Source organism: Primulina huaijiensis, chromosome 11 (assembly GCF_012295235.1).
Source record: "Primulina huaijiensis isolate GDHJ02 chromosome 11, ASM1229523v2, whole genome shotgun sequence".
In the NCBI taxonomy this organism is placed as follows: domain Eukaryota; kingdom Viridiplantae; phylum Streptophyta; class Magnoliopsida; order Lamiales; family Gesneriaceae; genus Primulina; species Primulina huaijiensis.
Window position 1 is genome coordinate 2,110,426 of NC_133316.1, and position 17,915 is coordinate 2,128,340.

The following is a 17,915-nucleotide window of genomic DNA, read 5'->3' on the forward strand; positions in this document are numbered from 1 at the left end:
AAATGCATCGTAATTTTTAGTACCACCATGGCAAACTTGGCAAAGCTCGAATTCATCGCTCTTGATATTACTGGGAAAAACTATATGCCATGGACTCTTGATGTAGAAATGCATCTTGAGTCATTGGGTCTAAGCGAGACCATTAAAGAAAATGGTATATCTTCATCACAAGAAAAAGCAAAAGCTATAATATTTTTACGACGACACCTTGATGAAGGTTTAAAATGTGAATATCTCATCGAAAAAGATCCCATGGCTCTGTGGAAAGGATTAAAAGAGAGATTTGAACATATAAGGGAAGTTATACTTCCGACCGCCCGTGATGAATGGAATATGTTAAGATTCCAAGACTTTAAAAAAGTCAGTGATTACAATTCAGCGATGTATAGAATAATCTCGCAGTTAAAATTTTGTGGACATGAGGTTACAGAATCGGAAATGCTTGAAAAAACATTTTCCACGTTTCACGCATCAAATATAACACTACAGCAACAATATAGAGTGCGTGGATTTGCGAGATATTCTGAACTCATCGCCTGTCTTCTTGTGGCGGAAAAGAACAACGAGCTATTAATGAGAAATCATCAGTCCCGACCCACTGGATCAACAGCATTTCCAGAAGTAAATGCTGTAAGTAAAAATGAATTTAAACCTGGAAACCAAAATCAAATTCAAAGACAAGGTTTTGGTCGAGGTCGAGGTCGAGGTCGAGGTCGTGGACGTGGACGTGGACGAGGAAGTGGTCGTGGTCGTGGACGCGGCCGTGGTTTTGAAAATAATCGAGATAGTTATTTCTATAACTCATCTCAAAATAACGTCCCAAACCATCCACAGAAAAGGCATCAAGAAAACATGAGTGTTAATGAAAATCACTCGAAAAGATTTGAAAGTTCTTGTTTCAGATGCGGTACTCCAGGACATTGGTCTCGTATTTGTCGAGCCCCTGAGCATCTTTGCAAACTTTATAAAGAATCGATAAAGGGGAAAGAAAAGGAGACCAACTTCACTGAGCGAAGTGACCGTTTGAGTGATTCAACTCATTTTGATGCTGCTGATTTTATGAATGATTTCTCTGGAAATGATCAATATGTTGGTGGGATAGAAATGAACAATATTGATGCTGCAGATTTTCTCAATGATTTCTCTGAAAATGAACAATATAGTGGTAGAATATAAATGTACAATAATTTATTTTTCATGTATTTATATGATAATGTTTTATTGTACAATTATGATATGTGTTATATTTAAATATGTATTGTCATTAATTTTTTTTCATTGCATATTTTTTGAAGTTCAAATATGGAAAATGCTATGAGCAAAGCTGAAGTTTGCATACCCGATAGTGGTACAACGCACACTATCCTCCGAGATAAAAGATATTTCTTGGAACTAAAACCAACAAAAACAACGGTGAATACAATATCAGGTCCTGTAGACTTGATTAAAGGATGTGGTAAAGCACAATTTTTGTTACCTAATGGTACAAAATTTTTGATCAATGATGCTTTATATTCACCACAATCGAAAAGAAATTTGTTGAGTTTTAATGATATATATTCCCATGGGTATGATACTCAAACAATGAATGAAGGGAATGAGAAATATATGTGTCTTACCACATATAAATCAGGAAAGAAATATGTGATTGAAAAACTACCAATGCTCCCTACTGGATTGCATTATACACATATACGTCCCATTGAATCAAACATGGTAATTGATAATTCTTCAATATTAACCAATTGGCATGATCGATTAGGACATCCTGGTTCAACAATGATGCGAAGAATTATAGAAAATACACATGGTCATCCATTGAAAGACCAGAAGATCTTTCAGAATAATAAGTTTCAATGTAAAGCATGTTCTCTTGGAAAACTTATTATAAGACCATCACCAGCCAAAATCCAAACTGAATCACCAATGTTTCTTGAACGTATTCAGGGTGATATTTGTGGACCAATCCATCCACCATGTGGACCATTCAGATACTTTATGGTATTGATTGATGCCTCCAGCAGATGGTCACATGTATGTTTATTGTCAACTCGAAATGTTGCATTTGCAAGATTACTTGCTCAAATAATAAAATTGAGGAATCAATTTCCCGATTATACAATCAAGAAAATTAGACTTGATAATGCTGGTGAATTTACTTCCCAGACTTTCAATGATTATTGTATGTCTATGGGAATCATTGTTGAGCATCCTGTTGCTCATGTACATACTCAAAATGGATTGGCTGAATCATTGATTAAACGTCTGCAAATGATTGCTAGACCAATGATTATGAAAACAAAGCTCCCTATTTCTATATGGGGACATGCAATTTTACATGCTGCTTCATTAATTCGCATCAGACCAAGTGCATATCATAAATACTCCCCATTGCAGCTTGCATTTGGTAAAGAACCAGACATTTCTCATCTGAGAATTTTTGGATGTATGGTGTATGTGCCTATTGCACCACCTCAACGAAAGAAAATGGGACCTCAAAGAAAGATTGGAATTTATATTGGTTATGATAGTCCATCGATCATTCGATATCTTGAACCACAGACAGGCGACGTGTTCACAGCACGTTTTGCTGATTGTCATTTTAATGAGGAAATCTTCCCAATGTTAGGGGGAGAACAGAAACATACCGAAAAAGAAATTACATGGTATGTATCATCATTGTTACATCTGGATCCAAGAACAAAACAATGTGAAAAAGATGTACAGCAAATTGTGCACTTGCAAAGAATAGCAAATCAAATACCAGATGCATTTGCAGACACAAAAGGGGTAACTAAATCATATATACATGCTGCAAATGCCCCTGCTCGAATTGAAATTCCGAAGAAACAAATTGAAGATAGTCATGATGTCATTAAACGCCTGAAGCGTGGAAGGCCAGTTGGTTCCAAGGATAAAAATCCTCGAAAAAGAAAATTCATAGAGAAACACAATGATCACAAAATAGAGAATGATGTTCCTGAAGAAACACATAATGATCACAAAATAGAGAATGATGTTCCTGAAGAAACACATGATGATGAAAATGTTTTGTCAGAACCACAAACTGACGAGAATCATGAAATCTCTATCAATTATATTAATACTGGAAAAATATGGAACCGAAAAGATATAGAAGAAATTGATGATATATTTTCTTATAATGTGGCAATCGACATCATAAATGATAATGAAGATCATGAACCAAAATCTTTTGGTGAATGTAAAAATCGGCAGGATTGGATAAAATGGAAAGATGCCATCCAGGTTGAATTGGATTCGCTAAATAAACGTAATGTTTTTGGACCTATAGTCCTTACACCTGAAGGTGTAAAACCTGTTGGATACAAATGGGTTTTTATTCGAAAGCGAAATGAGAAAAATGAAATAGTAAGATATAAAGCTCGACTTGTTGCACAAGGTTTTTCTCAAAGGCCTGGAATTGATTATGAAGAAACGTATTCTCCTGTGATGGATGCAATTACGTTTCGGTATTTGATTAGCTTGGCAGTATCTGAAAATTTAGAAATGCGTCTTATGGATGTTGTTACAGCCTACTTATATGGATCACTTGATAGTAATATATATATGAAAATCCCTGAAGGATTTAAGATGCCTGAAGCACAAAGTTCAAAACCCAGAGAATGTTATTCTGTGAAATTACTAAGATCATTATATGGGTTGAAGCAATCCGGCAGAATGTGGTATAATAGGCTAAGTGATCACTTGATGAAAAAGGGATATGTAAATAATTCAATATGCCCTTGTGTTTTCATTAAGAAAACAACATCCGGATGCGTAATTATTGCTGTATATGTTGATGATTTAAACATCATTGGAACAAATAAGGAAATTCAAGAAGTTGTGTCATACTTGAAAGAAGAATTTGAAATGAAGGATCTTGGAAAAACCAAGTATTGTCTGGGTTTACAAATTGAACAAAAAGAATGTGGAATATTTGTTCACCAGACAAATTATACAGAAAAGATCCTTAAACGTTTTAATATGGACAAATCAAATCCTTTAAGTACTCCAATGGTTGTTAGATCATTAAACATAGAAAAGGATCCATTCCGTCCATGTGAAGATGATGAAGATATTCTTGGTCCAGAAGTACCATATCTAAGTGCTATCGGTGCCCTTATGTATCTTACAAATTGTACAAGGCCTGATATATCTTTTGCCGTAAATTTATTGGCAAGATTTAGCACATATCCAACAAAGAGACATTGGAACGGAATTAAACATATATTCCGTTATCTACGAGGAACGACAGACTTGGGACTTTTGTATTCAAAAGATGCTAATCCAAGTATAATTGGTTATGCCGATGCTGGATACTTATCTGATCCACACAAAGCACGTTCTCAAACTGGATATGTATTTACTCGTGGAGGCACTGCAATTTCTTGGCGTTCACAGAAACAAACACTTGTAACAACTTCATCAAATCATGCCGAGATTATTGCACTACATGAAGCAAGCCGTGAATGTGTGTGGTTAAAATCAATGACTCAACATATCCAAATCTCATGCGGATTATCATTCGACGAGAAGCCTGTGATACTATATGAAGATAATGCTGCATGTGTTGCTCAAATGAAAGAAGGATACATAAAAAGCGACAGAACTAAACATATTCCTCCTAAGTTCTTCGCATTCACCAAGGAGCTTGAGAAGAATAAATGTATTGATGTTCGTCACATTCAATCAAGTGAAAACTCATCAGATCTCTTCACAAAGGCACTTCCTACGACAATATTCAGAAAGCACATATATAATATTGGGATGCGCAATCTACGAAATTTGTGAAGAATTGTTCGTGTCAACATGAGGGGGAGTTTACGTGACTGCACTCTTTTTCCCTTACTATGGTTTTTATCCCAATGGGTTTTTCCTAGTAAGGTTTTTAACGAGGCAGTATAAAAACACGTAATGTATACAATCATTATGATCATCATCACAAGGGGGAGTGTTGAAAAATTATTTAAAAATGTGTTAAATATTTGTGTTGAAAATGTGAATGTTGAATGTTGAAAATTAGGTAAAATTAGGTGTTGAATATTGAAAATTAGTGTGTGATGATGTAGGTAATGATGTATTTTATTTTTGGATTATTTGTAAAAATTTTCTATAAATAGATCTCTCATTTGTGAAGAAAATCACAATTGAGTTGAGAGAAAAATATTATAAAGTGTGTAGTGTGATAATTTTGAGAGTTTGAGATTTTTACTTTTTTACCGTAAATTTTTACTTTTTCACAACAGATATATTATATGATCTATATTATCATTTCTCCGTTGAAAAATATTTACCATAAAAAAATAGGCATAATAATATTTAAAAATAGATATACAGTTGACTCATAGCTGTGCGACGTCGCTTCCGGGAAAAGTATCCGAGTTGGCGATGGAATCATCGGGCCATGAGTCGCGCAGTAACTTGAGCAGCATCTGAGCTTTACGCTTCGCCCTCGCCGTGCAATCACTCTGGACCAGCATCACCAGCTGGGTCAACAAGCCGGAAGCCACGGCGTCGTTTTGAGCTCTCTCCGACGCTGAGCACAGCGACAGTAGGGCCCCGGTGGCGTACTCTGTGGCGCGGACGGAGATCTTCAGTATAATCTTCACCAGAAACTGCACCGCCATCTCATGCGACGCAAACGCGGCACAACCGGACGGGACACGGCAGAGGAGCTCCACCGTAGCCAGCGCTCTCTCCGCGTCGCATTTCTCGAACACCGCCAGCTTCTCTACCAGAACGTCCACTGCACCAGCTGCCACCGCCTTGTGGCGGTGCTGCTTCACCAGGCACAAAGCGAACAATGCTTTGATTCCGATCTTAAGCGCCCTGGGATACGCTCGTGGATGAGTTAAAATAGCGATAATGCCTTCAAACACCTCTCCTGAGCTGCTGATTTGCGATCGGAGCTCCGGCGATCTTATCCTTGCCACGACATTCTCTACAATGGCCGCCGAGTTTACTCGAACTTCAATCGATGAATGAAACAGTAGATTCACCAGGTATCCAACCCGACTCGAATCCGCTGCCACGTACGTACACTCCGCCTCCGATAACGTGAACATCGACAGAACCGCGAGCGATTCGTGACTCAATTCCGATAAATCCGACCGAACATTGGCAAACACCATATAAAGCAAAATCTCCCGAGCATTACTAGCAGCAATAACCACCCGATTCTTCTCCGAGTCACGAGCGAGTCCTCCGAGCTTCCTCAAAGCAGAAACCCTCACTCCAAACAACGCCGACCCGGACGACGCCTGGTTCAGCAAAGACCGAACCAAATCCGGGTCCGCAGGCTGCTTCGGAGTGGGTATCCGCTCCACTCCAAAGGACCGGTTCGCCACACACCAATCCTGAATCAACCGCCGGAGTGTATGATTCGGAATAAGCGTGAAATCCGTTAGCAGAACCCGGGTAACCGGACACGTCGTATTCCCGGTTGCCACCCATGATTCAATGCTTGAACGGTCGTACGTCTGACCTGTACAAACCGTAACCGGGTCACTCATCAGCTCTAAAGAAATCGGGCACCTGAAGTAAGATGGAATCTGCACGCCTACATCCAACGGCTCCAAACCCACAGGCATGTTCTCTAAACTCAACCAAATTTTTTTCAAGGAAAAAATCAAGAATCAAGAAAATATAAAGAGGGACAAGAAGTAGAGGCAGCGAGAGAATAATTAATGCCAAAAATGCAGCGGGGGCTCCGAATTCTCTTTCTTCTTTGTTGGGTGGTGGGATTTTGATTATATATAATACGAACTTGGGAACAACGGGACATTTTCTGAGTTTTTGTTCTGACCAACTTGTACTACATGTATCCATCCACCACACGTGTGGTTATTTACTCTGCCATGGTTAGTTTAAGGTCGGGTGGGGTAGGCTGGTCAAAGGGAATGTGGGTGGGTGTGTGGCCTCCACCTCCCTATCTCCTGTTTACATCACAGGGAATGGAAATGATTTAAATAAATAAATGGAAATTTTTTTGTTTTGAGCTTGATTATGTTACCTCTTCTGTTCTTGGCTAGTTTGGTTGGTCCATTTTGCTGCTCTATTCTTGTTCCAACTTCTTGTTTACACATTTCAATTCACGGAAATGGAAGCTAAGTAGTTAAATTTTAGGATACCAAACATAACTTTTCCAAAATCTTACAAAATGTTAAAAATTAGAAATGTTTTTATCTGTTGTCCCAGATTTTACCTATGAACCATCCTATTTTAAACGAGGTTATTGCACACTTTAAAATCATTAGAGCATGTGAAAATCTCATATCATACTAGAGATCCATGCGAATTTTCGACAATCTCATTGTTGGAGTTTTGTCACACTATATGGATTGATCGCTTTAGATGATATAGAAAAGAACCCTTAAATGATGTCGTATGAAAATATGATCTTGTTTTTTTAGAAAATGAATCTAAATGCACTAACTCGATGTTTACACATGAACCCCTAAAAATAATCTAAATTGGTGATTAAAAGATATCTTCACCCACTCCACCTCCTAACATTGAACTACCTAATGTCATGCATACAGACAACCATTAAACTCAGGCACCACACAATTATTGAATGTGGTTAGATAAAATATATCCAAATGTTGAAGATTGTGACTCGTGAGGCTTAAAATGACCCAACTTCTGATGTAATTAGGACTGTTCTTTGACCTATAAGTTGGGTGTACGACTATTCAACCACTGTACATTTACAGTAATATGGTATGACCAACGCCATTAATTAGTTGAATACAGAACCTAACCGACTTGAATAGATGATAATCTTTTAATCTTTAAAAAAAAAAAGAAAAGAAAAGAAAAGAAAGAGGAGTAATATTAATTGGTTTGAATGCAAAAGGACTATAGCCTTTCAATTTCCGTGGCTGTAGGGAAGGCGGAAGACACTGTTTTGTCTGTGGTCAACCGGACAAGATTTTGCCACCACAGCTTACTAGCCTTTCTGCGCACGTGAAAGTCACTTCTCCTTCACACGTGCTCTCCAGCTAGGCAACATCAATATTAGGAAATTGTATTATTTATTTGTAACTAGGAACCATCTCTCCCTCAAATAGTTTCTTATGTAAATTTGGATGAGATTATATTACATATTTATTTTTACGAAATTTTCAAAAACATTTAAATGAAATGATATTGATTATGCTAAGTAGTAATATATTTGTCTGATACATTATAATATTTGTGGCGTGCATAAAATTGCCTTAGTTGATTGACGTACGTGGGAGGGACCATCTGATTTATTCATAGGCATTTGTTTGTGTATATATTCCAATTCCGAACAAAGAAATCAGACACGAGATTTCATGCTGTATTGTCTCCAAACACACAAATAATTGAACATTCTTTCGGAAACGTTTTAGGTGAAAAGAAATTAAACTGCTTTAGTTCAATAATTAGGTTGGAATATGATTCACCAGTGAGATGTGTTGGATTAAATGTATTGGGTTGTGAAATTTATGGGCTTTTCATGTGAGTGAATGAAAATTTAGAAATGTGAGTTTGTCTCACATCGGAAAAATAAAGTGATATAGATAAATTTATATTGTGTTACACTTTATGGAAGTGTAACAATGATTGGTCAGAGGTTGAGGCTCTCTCTCGTTCACATCGACGCAGAGGGGGTGCAAATCATGATCCTGATTTGAACTGGAAAAAGGCTTGACTTGTGTGCAAGCTTACGAGCGCGACCTGAGTGCGTCGAATGTCGGACCGATTAAGGCAAAAATCGCCTAGTTATTCTATGACATCTTTTTTTTTATTGAGACCTTTCACATGCTTTTGAGACCTTTCGCATGACCTGGCTTTTGGTGCTTCTTCTACCCCAACCTTTGGTGCTTCATCTGCCATCTTTATGGCAACTTTTGGCCTTTCATATAGCTGGTATCAGCATGTATAAATAAGGGGTTTTAAGGACACTGTATCTCATACAGGCCTTGGTTTGATTCATTTTAAGCTTTTCTCTACTGTTTCTCTTCACTGTACTGTTCGCTGGTTTTCTTTTTCACAAACTTTCTGTACTATATCATTCGATATATATTGTGTAACAAGATGTTGGGATGTTAAGGTCTGTTGGACACCTACGAAAAAGTCAGATGTTCAATTTTTTCACTATATCATCTCAGTTTGAGTCTGTCACATAAGACTAATCTAATGTGGTTTAATTGGTCAGCGTGATTTGTAAAATACTGTGTTGATCTTTTGAGTTTACTTAAAACGCACCATAAGGTAATGGTGGCGTGTTCCCAAATTTAAAAAATATCAATAATAATAATAAATAGTTTGGAATTTTATAGAAAACATGGATTTTTTTTAAAAAAAAAAACCCTTATATTTAAGAAAGAGTGGGTGCATTAGCTACTTTTACTCCCATTGAATCGGATTCAATATAACCCAAGCACATGCTTCAACATAAGGGATAGTGTAAGGTAAAAAAATATATAAAACTTGTCCAACTTTTGCTTTCCTTTGTGTCACAATAATGATATTCTTTTGATTATTTTAATGAATCCCAATTGTTTAAAAGATCGGGGGACTAAAGCTTTTTGGTTGTGCATGGGATANTAAATTATATCGGATGGAACCGAGTATGAGATATTGGTTTAATGGCGAGACTAGAAGAAAGAGGAATCAAATGTTGGATGAAATAAATATATATAATAATTTTTTAATGTCTTATAATGTAAAGTTAGTGATTCAAGATATTATGACTTTGACTGGATGTTCATTATGTGATCTTTTTCATTGGTTTTATAATTTATAATCAAACATTAAAAGATATTATTTACTAGTTTACCAATATCCAAATGTCCACTTTGTCATGTATAAATTGGTTCCCACCAAATATTATGTATCCTATGAAATTAATCTATGATTTTGACTCAATTAAGGAAGCAATTATCTGTGTTAAATTGAGTTTGCTGCAGGTTTCACATGTTATCTACCTTGAACTTTTAAATTTTCAACATTGAGCCTTGTGCATTCTGTCTTATTATTTTATTAATTTTTCTACCTTTTTTTTAAACAAAAAGTTGATTCTCTGTTGTAATTTAAATATATATTTTTATTATGTTTGATTTATTTTACATTATCTTGAAGATTTTGAGATTTGCCATTTAGATTTGTCAAGTTAAAAATTGGGCCGTGTAAGAAGCTTTATTCAAAAAGTTGTTATTTAAGCGGTCCAAAATTAAATTTAAAAAAGCTCTTGCGCCGAATCAGCCCAAAAGGAAAAAGAAAAAAAAAGTCCAACTACTCTACTCAAGAACTCAAGGCTAGGAGCGACGAGCAGTTGACATTCACTAGGTTTTTACGTATCTTTTACACTCTCTTAAGAGAGACTGGCATCTGGATGAAGAGTAAGAGGTTTATCTAAACCCAATCGGCTCGTCGACGAACGATGAACCAGAGGTGTGTAAGTTGATCGGATATTAGGTAATAAACTCCACTCAAAATCAACTTAAGGAACATGGGATGTATGAGGAATTTATGACTTACGACCCTCTAAATTCAGATTCAAAGTTCAAAACCTTGAAAAAATTTTACTTCTCCAAATTCTAATATTTTTACGATAACGAGCTTTATGTGATCTAAACCGCATCGCGTGACAAGAAAAACTAATTTTAGCATAAAAACTTATACATACAATCAATAGATATCCCATTTTATATGGCACGGATTCAAAATCATAATTTATTTGATTAAAATGTACAATTAATAGGCATTAGTGCACTGGTTTTATGAGTACGGAGGTTATTTTATTTTATTGAAACAAATAAATGTATAATCCAAGGTATTAAAAATAAAGCCCAATCGAAGGCGACAGATTAGCAAATATTCTATTAAATATTATAATTACTGATTCATCATCATTAATTAATTAATATAATTGGAAAGGGAGCCAACAAAATTTAATTACACTTGGGAATTTTTCTGAATTGTGAATGCACCAAAGTTTGAAATTAATAAATTACACTTCAAATTTGAATTTGAAACTTAAACAGTTATCAAAATGTCTGGAATTATTTCTTGGATATGTTAACCGACGAATTAAGATTTCAAACCTCAAAACTTTGAAAAATTTGTAGTCAGCAATATTAATTGTTTTTATTTTTAGCTTTGATGTATATTTTACTTATTTGTCTCGAATTTAAGAAGTTTTTACCAACTCTTTTAAGTTAATTAATCTCAAAATGCGTAGAGCTTACAAATATGACAAAAAATTGTGTGAGACGTTCTCACGAGTTATATTTTGTGAAACAGCTCTCTTATTTGGGTCATCTATGAAAAAATATTACTTTTTATGCTAAGAGTATTATTTTTTATTGTGAATATCGGTAGGGTTGACCCGTCTCACAGATAAAGATTCGTGAAATTATCTCACAAGAGACCTATTCTGACAATATATATGAACTCATGAATCTATATATATATATATATATATTTTCGATGACATCAAATATAGTTTCATCAAATTTAGTTTTATTTCGAAATTTTTTATCTGTACCATATATTTTTTTGTGGTAAAGACTATGCTTATTAAAACATGTCTTCGAAGAAATTCTTTTTTGAAAGAGAAAATATTAGGGGTGTCAATCGGGTGGGTTGGGTCGGGTTTAGGGTCAACACGCGAAAATTTTTTTATTTTTTTTTCAACCCGAACCCGAAGCAACCCGAAAACCCCCAACCCGAACACGAACCCGTATAACCCAACTCAACCCGACTAACCCGCCTAATCCGAATTTTATTTATTTATTTTAAAATTTTTTTAAAAAAATTAATGAAAAAAATTCAAAAAAATAAAAAATAATAATATTTTAATTTGAACACATAATAACAAAATTTTCGATTTAAATTTGAAAGTTTAATCGTAGAAAATTAAAAGTATATTTACTAAATCAAATAAAAAATTGTTAAAAAAATAAAAATATGCAAAATAAATATTAAATGATGAAAATTTATCATATAAATATACAATCAATTTTGTTCAAACATACAATATATAAAAATATAGGTAATATTTTCAAAAAAAAAGTTCAAGGGTCAACCCGCGACCCAACCCGAAACCCGCCTAACATGTCACTAACCCGAATCCACCCAACCCGAACCCAACCCGAACCCGAAAAACCCCAACCCGAACCTGATTTTTTTCGTGTTCGATCGTGTCGGATTGACGGATCGTGTCGCATTTTGACACCCCTAGAAAATATTATTATTCTTCTAAAAACTGTAATAAAACTAAAACAGCGTTGATTGATTTGCAAATTAATGATCAGAAATTAAATATTATTATTTTAATTTAATTTAATTTAATTTAATTTAATTTTAAAATAAAAGTGTTTCATAACATGGGACCCACTATCGTCGTAGGATCTAACAAGCGTACAGCTCAGCAAGACTGATATCCCTTTCCCCAATATATAAACCACAAATCCCCTGTCCCCACCATTGCCGCTCCGCCCCAAATAAAATAAATATTCCCATATAAATTCACCCGATCCCTTCTCCGCTCCGCACGGCGGCGCCTCCCCTCGCCAATGTCGCAATCCGAGCCACCACGCCTCAGCCTCGGAGATCCTCCTCCGTTGCACAAGCAGAATTCGTGGTCCCCGGATATCATCCGCGACGAGGTTTGGAACAATCGCCGCAGGAATCATCGACACCGGCGCGGCCGCAGCGTCACGGACGATGACTTGGACGAGCTCCGCGCCTGCTTCGACTTGGGATTTAACTTCAATTCCCCGGATTTGGATCCGAAGCTTTCGTCGACCTTTCCGGCGCTCGGGTTTTACCACGCCGTGAACAGGCAGTACAGCAATTCTCTGTCTCGGTCTTCTTCATCCTCGTTTTCCGACTCTGGTTCGATGCTGTCGTCCGTCGGAGGCACCTCTAGTTTTATTGATCGAGGTAAAATTCAATCAATTGCCTTATTTACTGAGTTAAGCATTCGATTTCTGTTGGCAAAACTGAAGATTCTTCTCTAAAAATAGGTGATAGCCCGGAGACAGTGAAGAACAGATTGAGGCAGTGGGCGCAGGTGGTGGCGTGTTCGGTGCGTCAATATTCACCGAATCTAGTCGTTGATCAATCGGGATATTGTGAAAAAACTTCGTAATGTTCGTCCAATTTTGTAAATTAATTTCTCAATTTTCTTCTTCCCCTAGCTTTTTCGATGTATAATTCTTGCTTCAATTGTATATAGCTAAAATTAGGGTTGCTGATGTGATTACAATTATCCCTTTTTTTTTTTCTGGAACCCTAAAATTTCAAGTTTAGAACTTCTCTCCCAAATTCGGAAGGATAGCGAGATATAATTTACTGCTTATGCATTAAAGTGCTACAATTTTGAAATGTGATGCCATTATTTTGACCTCTTGTATTATTTGATGAACTTAAATGCTATTTAAAGTTCTAACTTTGTATTTTGGTATGAATTTTATTGATCAGATTCGAAATTTAAAAATAAACAATTTTGAAATCCAAGTTAGTTATTTAGGGTGTAGGTCTCTTGTGAGACGTTCTGGGTCAACTCTATCAATATTCACAATAAAAAATAATATTCTTAGCATAAAAAATAATATTTTTTCATGGATGGGCCAAATAAGAGATCTGTCTCACAAAATATAACATTTAAGATCTTTTCACATAAGTTTTTGTCTTATTTTGGATGTGTTTGCGATCACTTGAAAAACAATTATTGAATTATAGCTTAAAAAAATCTTTTTTGTATATTTCTCAAATTCAGTTTTTGCGTTATCTTTTGCTTAATTTAATTGTAATACAAAAGATGGTGGAATGATGATTCTAATTTTACAAAAATGATTCTAGTAATAAGTTTGTGAAACGAATCATGAAAAAATATTATTTCTTCTGGTAAAAGTATTGTTTTGACGGTACGAATGAATCAAGTAAAAATAAACATACGTCTTACACGAGACTTACTGATTTTACTATTAATAATTAGCTATATTCATTGAAGTCATAGGGATCCATTCTTTAAAATATCATGATACAAATTTAAAATTTCTAAGAATAAATCCATGGATTTTGATATTTAAATCTAAATTAAAAACAAGCTGGTGAACCAATTCAATCCATTGAGAAGAGTGGAGGACCAAACCGGACTAAGATGATGAATGTTTTTTTCTCAATATAAAATAAAATTTCATGTATATTTATTTTCAAATATCAAATTTATATCGAATCTATTTTTCCATGTCTTCCGTCACATTCCTACATGTCAAAATATCTAATAAACATATATAATTGAAATCTGACCTGTCACTTTCAATAATGTGGGAGGGAGACAAAAGAAATGCTGATTATAATTCTTATTTTGTAGGGTTCTCATGTTTTATCCCACATAACAATTCAACCAACCCATTAAATTTTAAGCTTCAAAATATTTGTATAATTTTATTTATTTATAAAAAATACATTGATATTTTTTTATTAAAAAAAATAATGGGATGTGGCCAATAGCTATTTTTCATCACATCCAATGGGTGAGCGACACCTCATCGGTGCTCACATAGGTGTGCACAGTAGGTGTGCATCATATCAAATCTATATATATTTATATGTGTGTGTGTGTGTGTGTGTTAGATGTCCCATATCGATTCGATAAAATACCTGAGAATTATATATATAGACTTGGACAATCCTCTCCCATAGAGCTAGCTTTTGGGGTTTGTTAAGTTAAGTCCGAATTCCAATCTTAAAATGCTCTGGTACCATATTAAGATTGGAACTTGGACCTAATTCAACATCAAAAGCTAGTTCAAGAGGGGATAATTGTCCAAGTTCATATATGCAACTCCTAGGTATTTTATCCAACCGATGTGAGACAATTAATAATATATATATATATATATATATANTTTTTTTTTTTTTTTATTTGGGGTAAGGTCTAGTTCTTCAAGATTAATGGTTTCATTCTTTAGCATCATGTCAAACTAATTGACCTTTGTTTGAGTGGTAAAAGATAAGGAAGATTCGGTTTTTCACTATTTTGGTGATCTTCGAATCGTGTAAGAAATCAAAGATGTTATGGAAATCATATGGTTGAATGAAGTGTGAGTGGCTGAGGCGATTGAGTAATATGTTTTGTGTTTGGTATTGAGCATCTTATGTCTGATTTTGATATTACATTTTTTCAATAAAAGTTATAATTTTATTTTTTGTATTTAAATTAGTTATGGTGATATTGTTTTTTATGTTATAATGTAAAAATGACTAGACCAAAAAATTTATTGAATCTTATAGGCCAAGGAGCAATGATCAATGTCGCGATGTTGCTATACCTATTTCGGAAACGTGAAGAATAAGCTTGAACCAAAACTCAACGAGATCAATGGACAAAGATCAAAAGTGCAATGTTAATTTCATGTTGCACTTTAGTGTAATGTTTGAATAGTACAATGTTGATTTGGATATTTGCAATTAGAATGTGAATATTAGTGTTCATAATTTATTGATATTTTGCAAATTGGTCCATGAGGATGAAAGTATTGATACATGATTTTCCAGATGATATATATTGGACATATAAACAAATGTATTTCTTCGTTGCCATAGAGAATCCTGTGAACAAAATGTGAAAATTATGGTGAAAAATCATTACGAAAAATGATTTTCTTACTTTTTTACAGATTAAATATGCACAAAGATGACATCAGTGCCCCTAACAATTTATACTCAATTATCCATGTTATGTGCCAAATATCAAACATATTACACTATATTTACAATATATTGTATTCGAATAAGCATATTTTATGTTAATAATAATCTAAGTAATATCTTTTGTTTCATAGATAAAATTCAGGTAAGAAGCAGTTTTTCTCTACTTCTTATTCATTATACAACTTCTTACCATGTTTTTATTTATTAAAACAAAAAAACACTACCTACATTATTAATGGCTCAAAATATGCTAATTCGAACATAATAGTTCGTCAATTTGGTATAATATGTCCGAATTTGGGTACATAACTTGTAAATTTGAGCATAAATTCTTATGGGCAACGAAGTCGTCTTGATCCAAACTCATACGCTTATTTAATGTGTAAAAAATAGTAAAACAACTTCTTATCATAAATTTTATCTATGTAACAAAAAACACTACCTACATTATTATTGATACAAAATATGCTAATGTGAGCTTAATATATCATAAATTCAATATAATATGTCCAAATGTGGCACATAACGTTGATATTTGAGCATAAATTTTTAGGGACACTTAATTCGTTTTGATTAGACTTGTAGGCCAATTTAATGAGTAAGAAGTAGGAAAAAATTTCTTCCCGTGATTTTTATCCATAAAATAAAGGTAAAAACTTGTGTGAGACGGTCTCACATGTCGTATTTGTGAGACAGATCTCTTATTTTGGTCATCCATGAAAAATATTATTTTTTAAGCTAAGAGTATTATTTTTTATTGTGAATATCGGTAGGATTGATCCGTCTCGCAGATAAAGATTCGTGAGACCGTCTCACAAGAAACCACTCTAAAATAAAATACACTATGTACATTATTATTGTCACAAAATGCTAATTTGGGTATACTATATCATGATAAATGCAGCATAATATGCCCAAAATATAGTACATAACATGGATATTAAGGCATAAATTCTTCGTCTTGATACAAACACGGGGCTAATTGCACTTCGGACATAATAATTGCACTTCGGACATAATATTTTGCAATTTCAGCATCGAAGTCTTGATCCAAACACATATGCATATTTAATAAGTTAACTCCTTCTTACATGTTTTTATTTATTAAAACAAAATTTATTACTAAAATTATTATTGACACAAAATATTATATTTTGAACATAATAATTCGTAAATTCAGTATAATATGTCCAGATTTGGGTACATAACCCGTATATTTGAGCATATATTTTTAGGAACACCGAAATCATCTTGATCCAAATGCATATGCTTATTTAATGAGAAATCCATGCAATGAATGTTATCTATTAAACAAAAATAATTACTTACATTATTATTGCATAAAATATACTATTTTGGATGTAATATATTGAAATTTCAGCTTAATAAATTGTCCGAAATCAGGTACATAAACTTGATATTTTATCATAAATTCTTAGGAGTACTGAAGTCTAGATCAAAACTCATATACATATTTAATGAGTAAACTAACATAACCCATGTGGGCATTGCTCCCATGATAGGATGGATGGCCAAGATTTGCCCATGCATATATAAGACCCACTTTTTTTTTTTTTGGAAATTGTATGTGTGGCAAGATCTTTCCCGTTGAAATGAAGTGAGGGTAGTGCCCACATAGGTAGGATCTCATCTACCCTTCTTATCATGTTTTTATTTATTAAAACAAAACATTACCTATATTATTATTGGCACAAATTGTGCTAATTCAAACATAATAATTCATAACTTTGGTATAATATGTCCGAATTTGGGTACATAACATATATATTTGAGCATAAACTCTTAGGGGCACAAAAGTCGTCTTAATCTAAACTCATATGCTTATTTTATGAGTAAAAAATAGGAAAAAAAACACTTCTTACCATGAATTTTATTTATAAAATTGTTTGAATTCGATAAATAACTTGACAATTTGAGTATAAAGTATAAGGAACATCGCATAGTAGATCTAAACTCGTATATATAATTAACCAATTTAAGTTTTAAAAAAAAACAAGTTCTTAATACAATTATATGTATCAAGTAATGACGCTAGCAAAATTATATTATTGGAACAAAATATGACAATTCCGACTTAATATATCGCAATTCTAGTATAAAATACATTGAATTTGGTACATAACTTGATGACACAAAGAAAAACTAAAACTTCAACATGTAGTAAATTGAAAGAA

General features: G+C 34.0%; 2 protein-coding genes across 2 annotated transcripts; one reads left to right on the forward strand and one right to left on the reverse strand.

Annotated features, from left to right (window-relative positions):
• Nucleotides 1-5,279: 5,279 nt before the first annotated feature.
• LOC140987355 (U-box domain-containing protein 26-like) lies at nt 5,280-6,953 on the reverse strand. The gene has a single exon (XM_073455819.1). It carries the CDS (start codon nt 6,609-6,611, stop codon nt 5,364-5,366), a length of 1,248 nt encoding a protein of 415 aa, XP_073311920.1. The 5' UTR covers nt 6,612-6,953; the 3' UTR covers nt 5,280-5,363.
• Nucleotides 6,954-12,572: 5,619 nt separating this feature from the next.
• On the forward strand, nt 12,573-13,150 carry LOC140987725 (uncharacterized). The gene is made up of 2 exons (XM_073456369.1): nt 12,573-12,942; nt 13,026-13,150. The coding sequence occupies exons 1-2, from the start codon at nt 12,573-12,575 to the stop codon at nt 13,148-13,150; spliced, it is 495 nt and encodes a 164-aa protein (XP_073312470.1).
• Nucleotides 13,151-17,915: the final 4,765 nt, after the last annotated feature.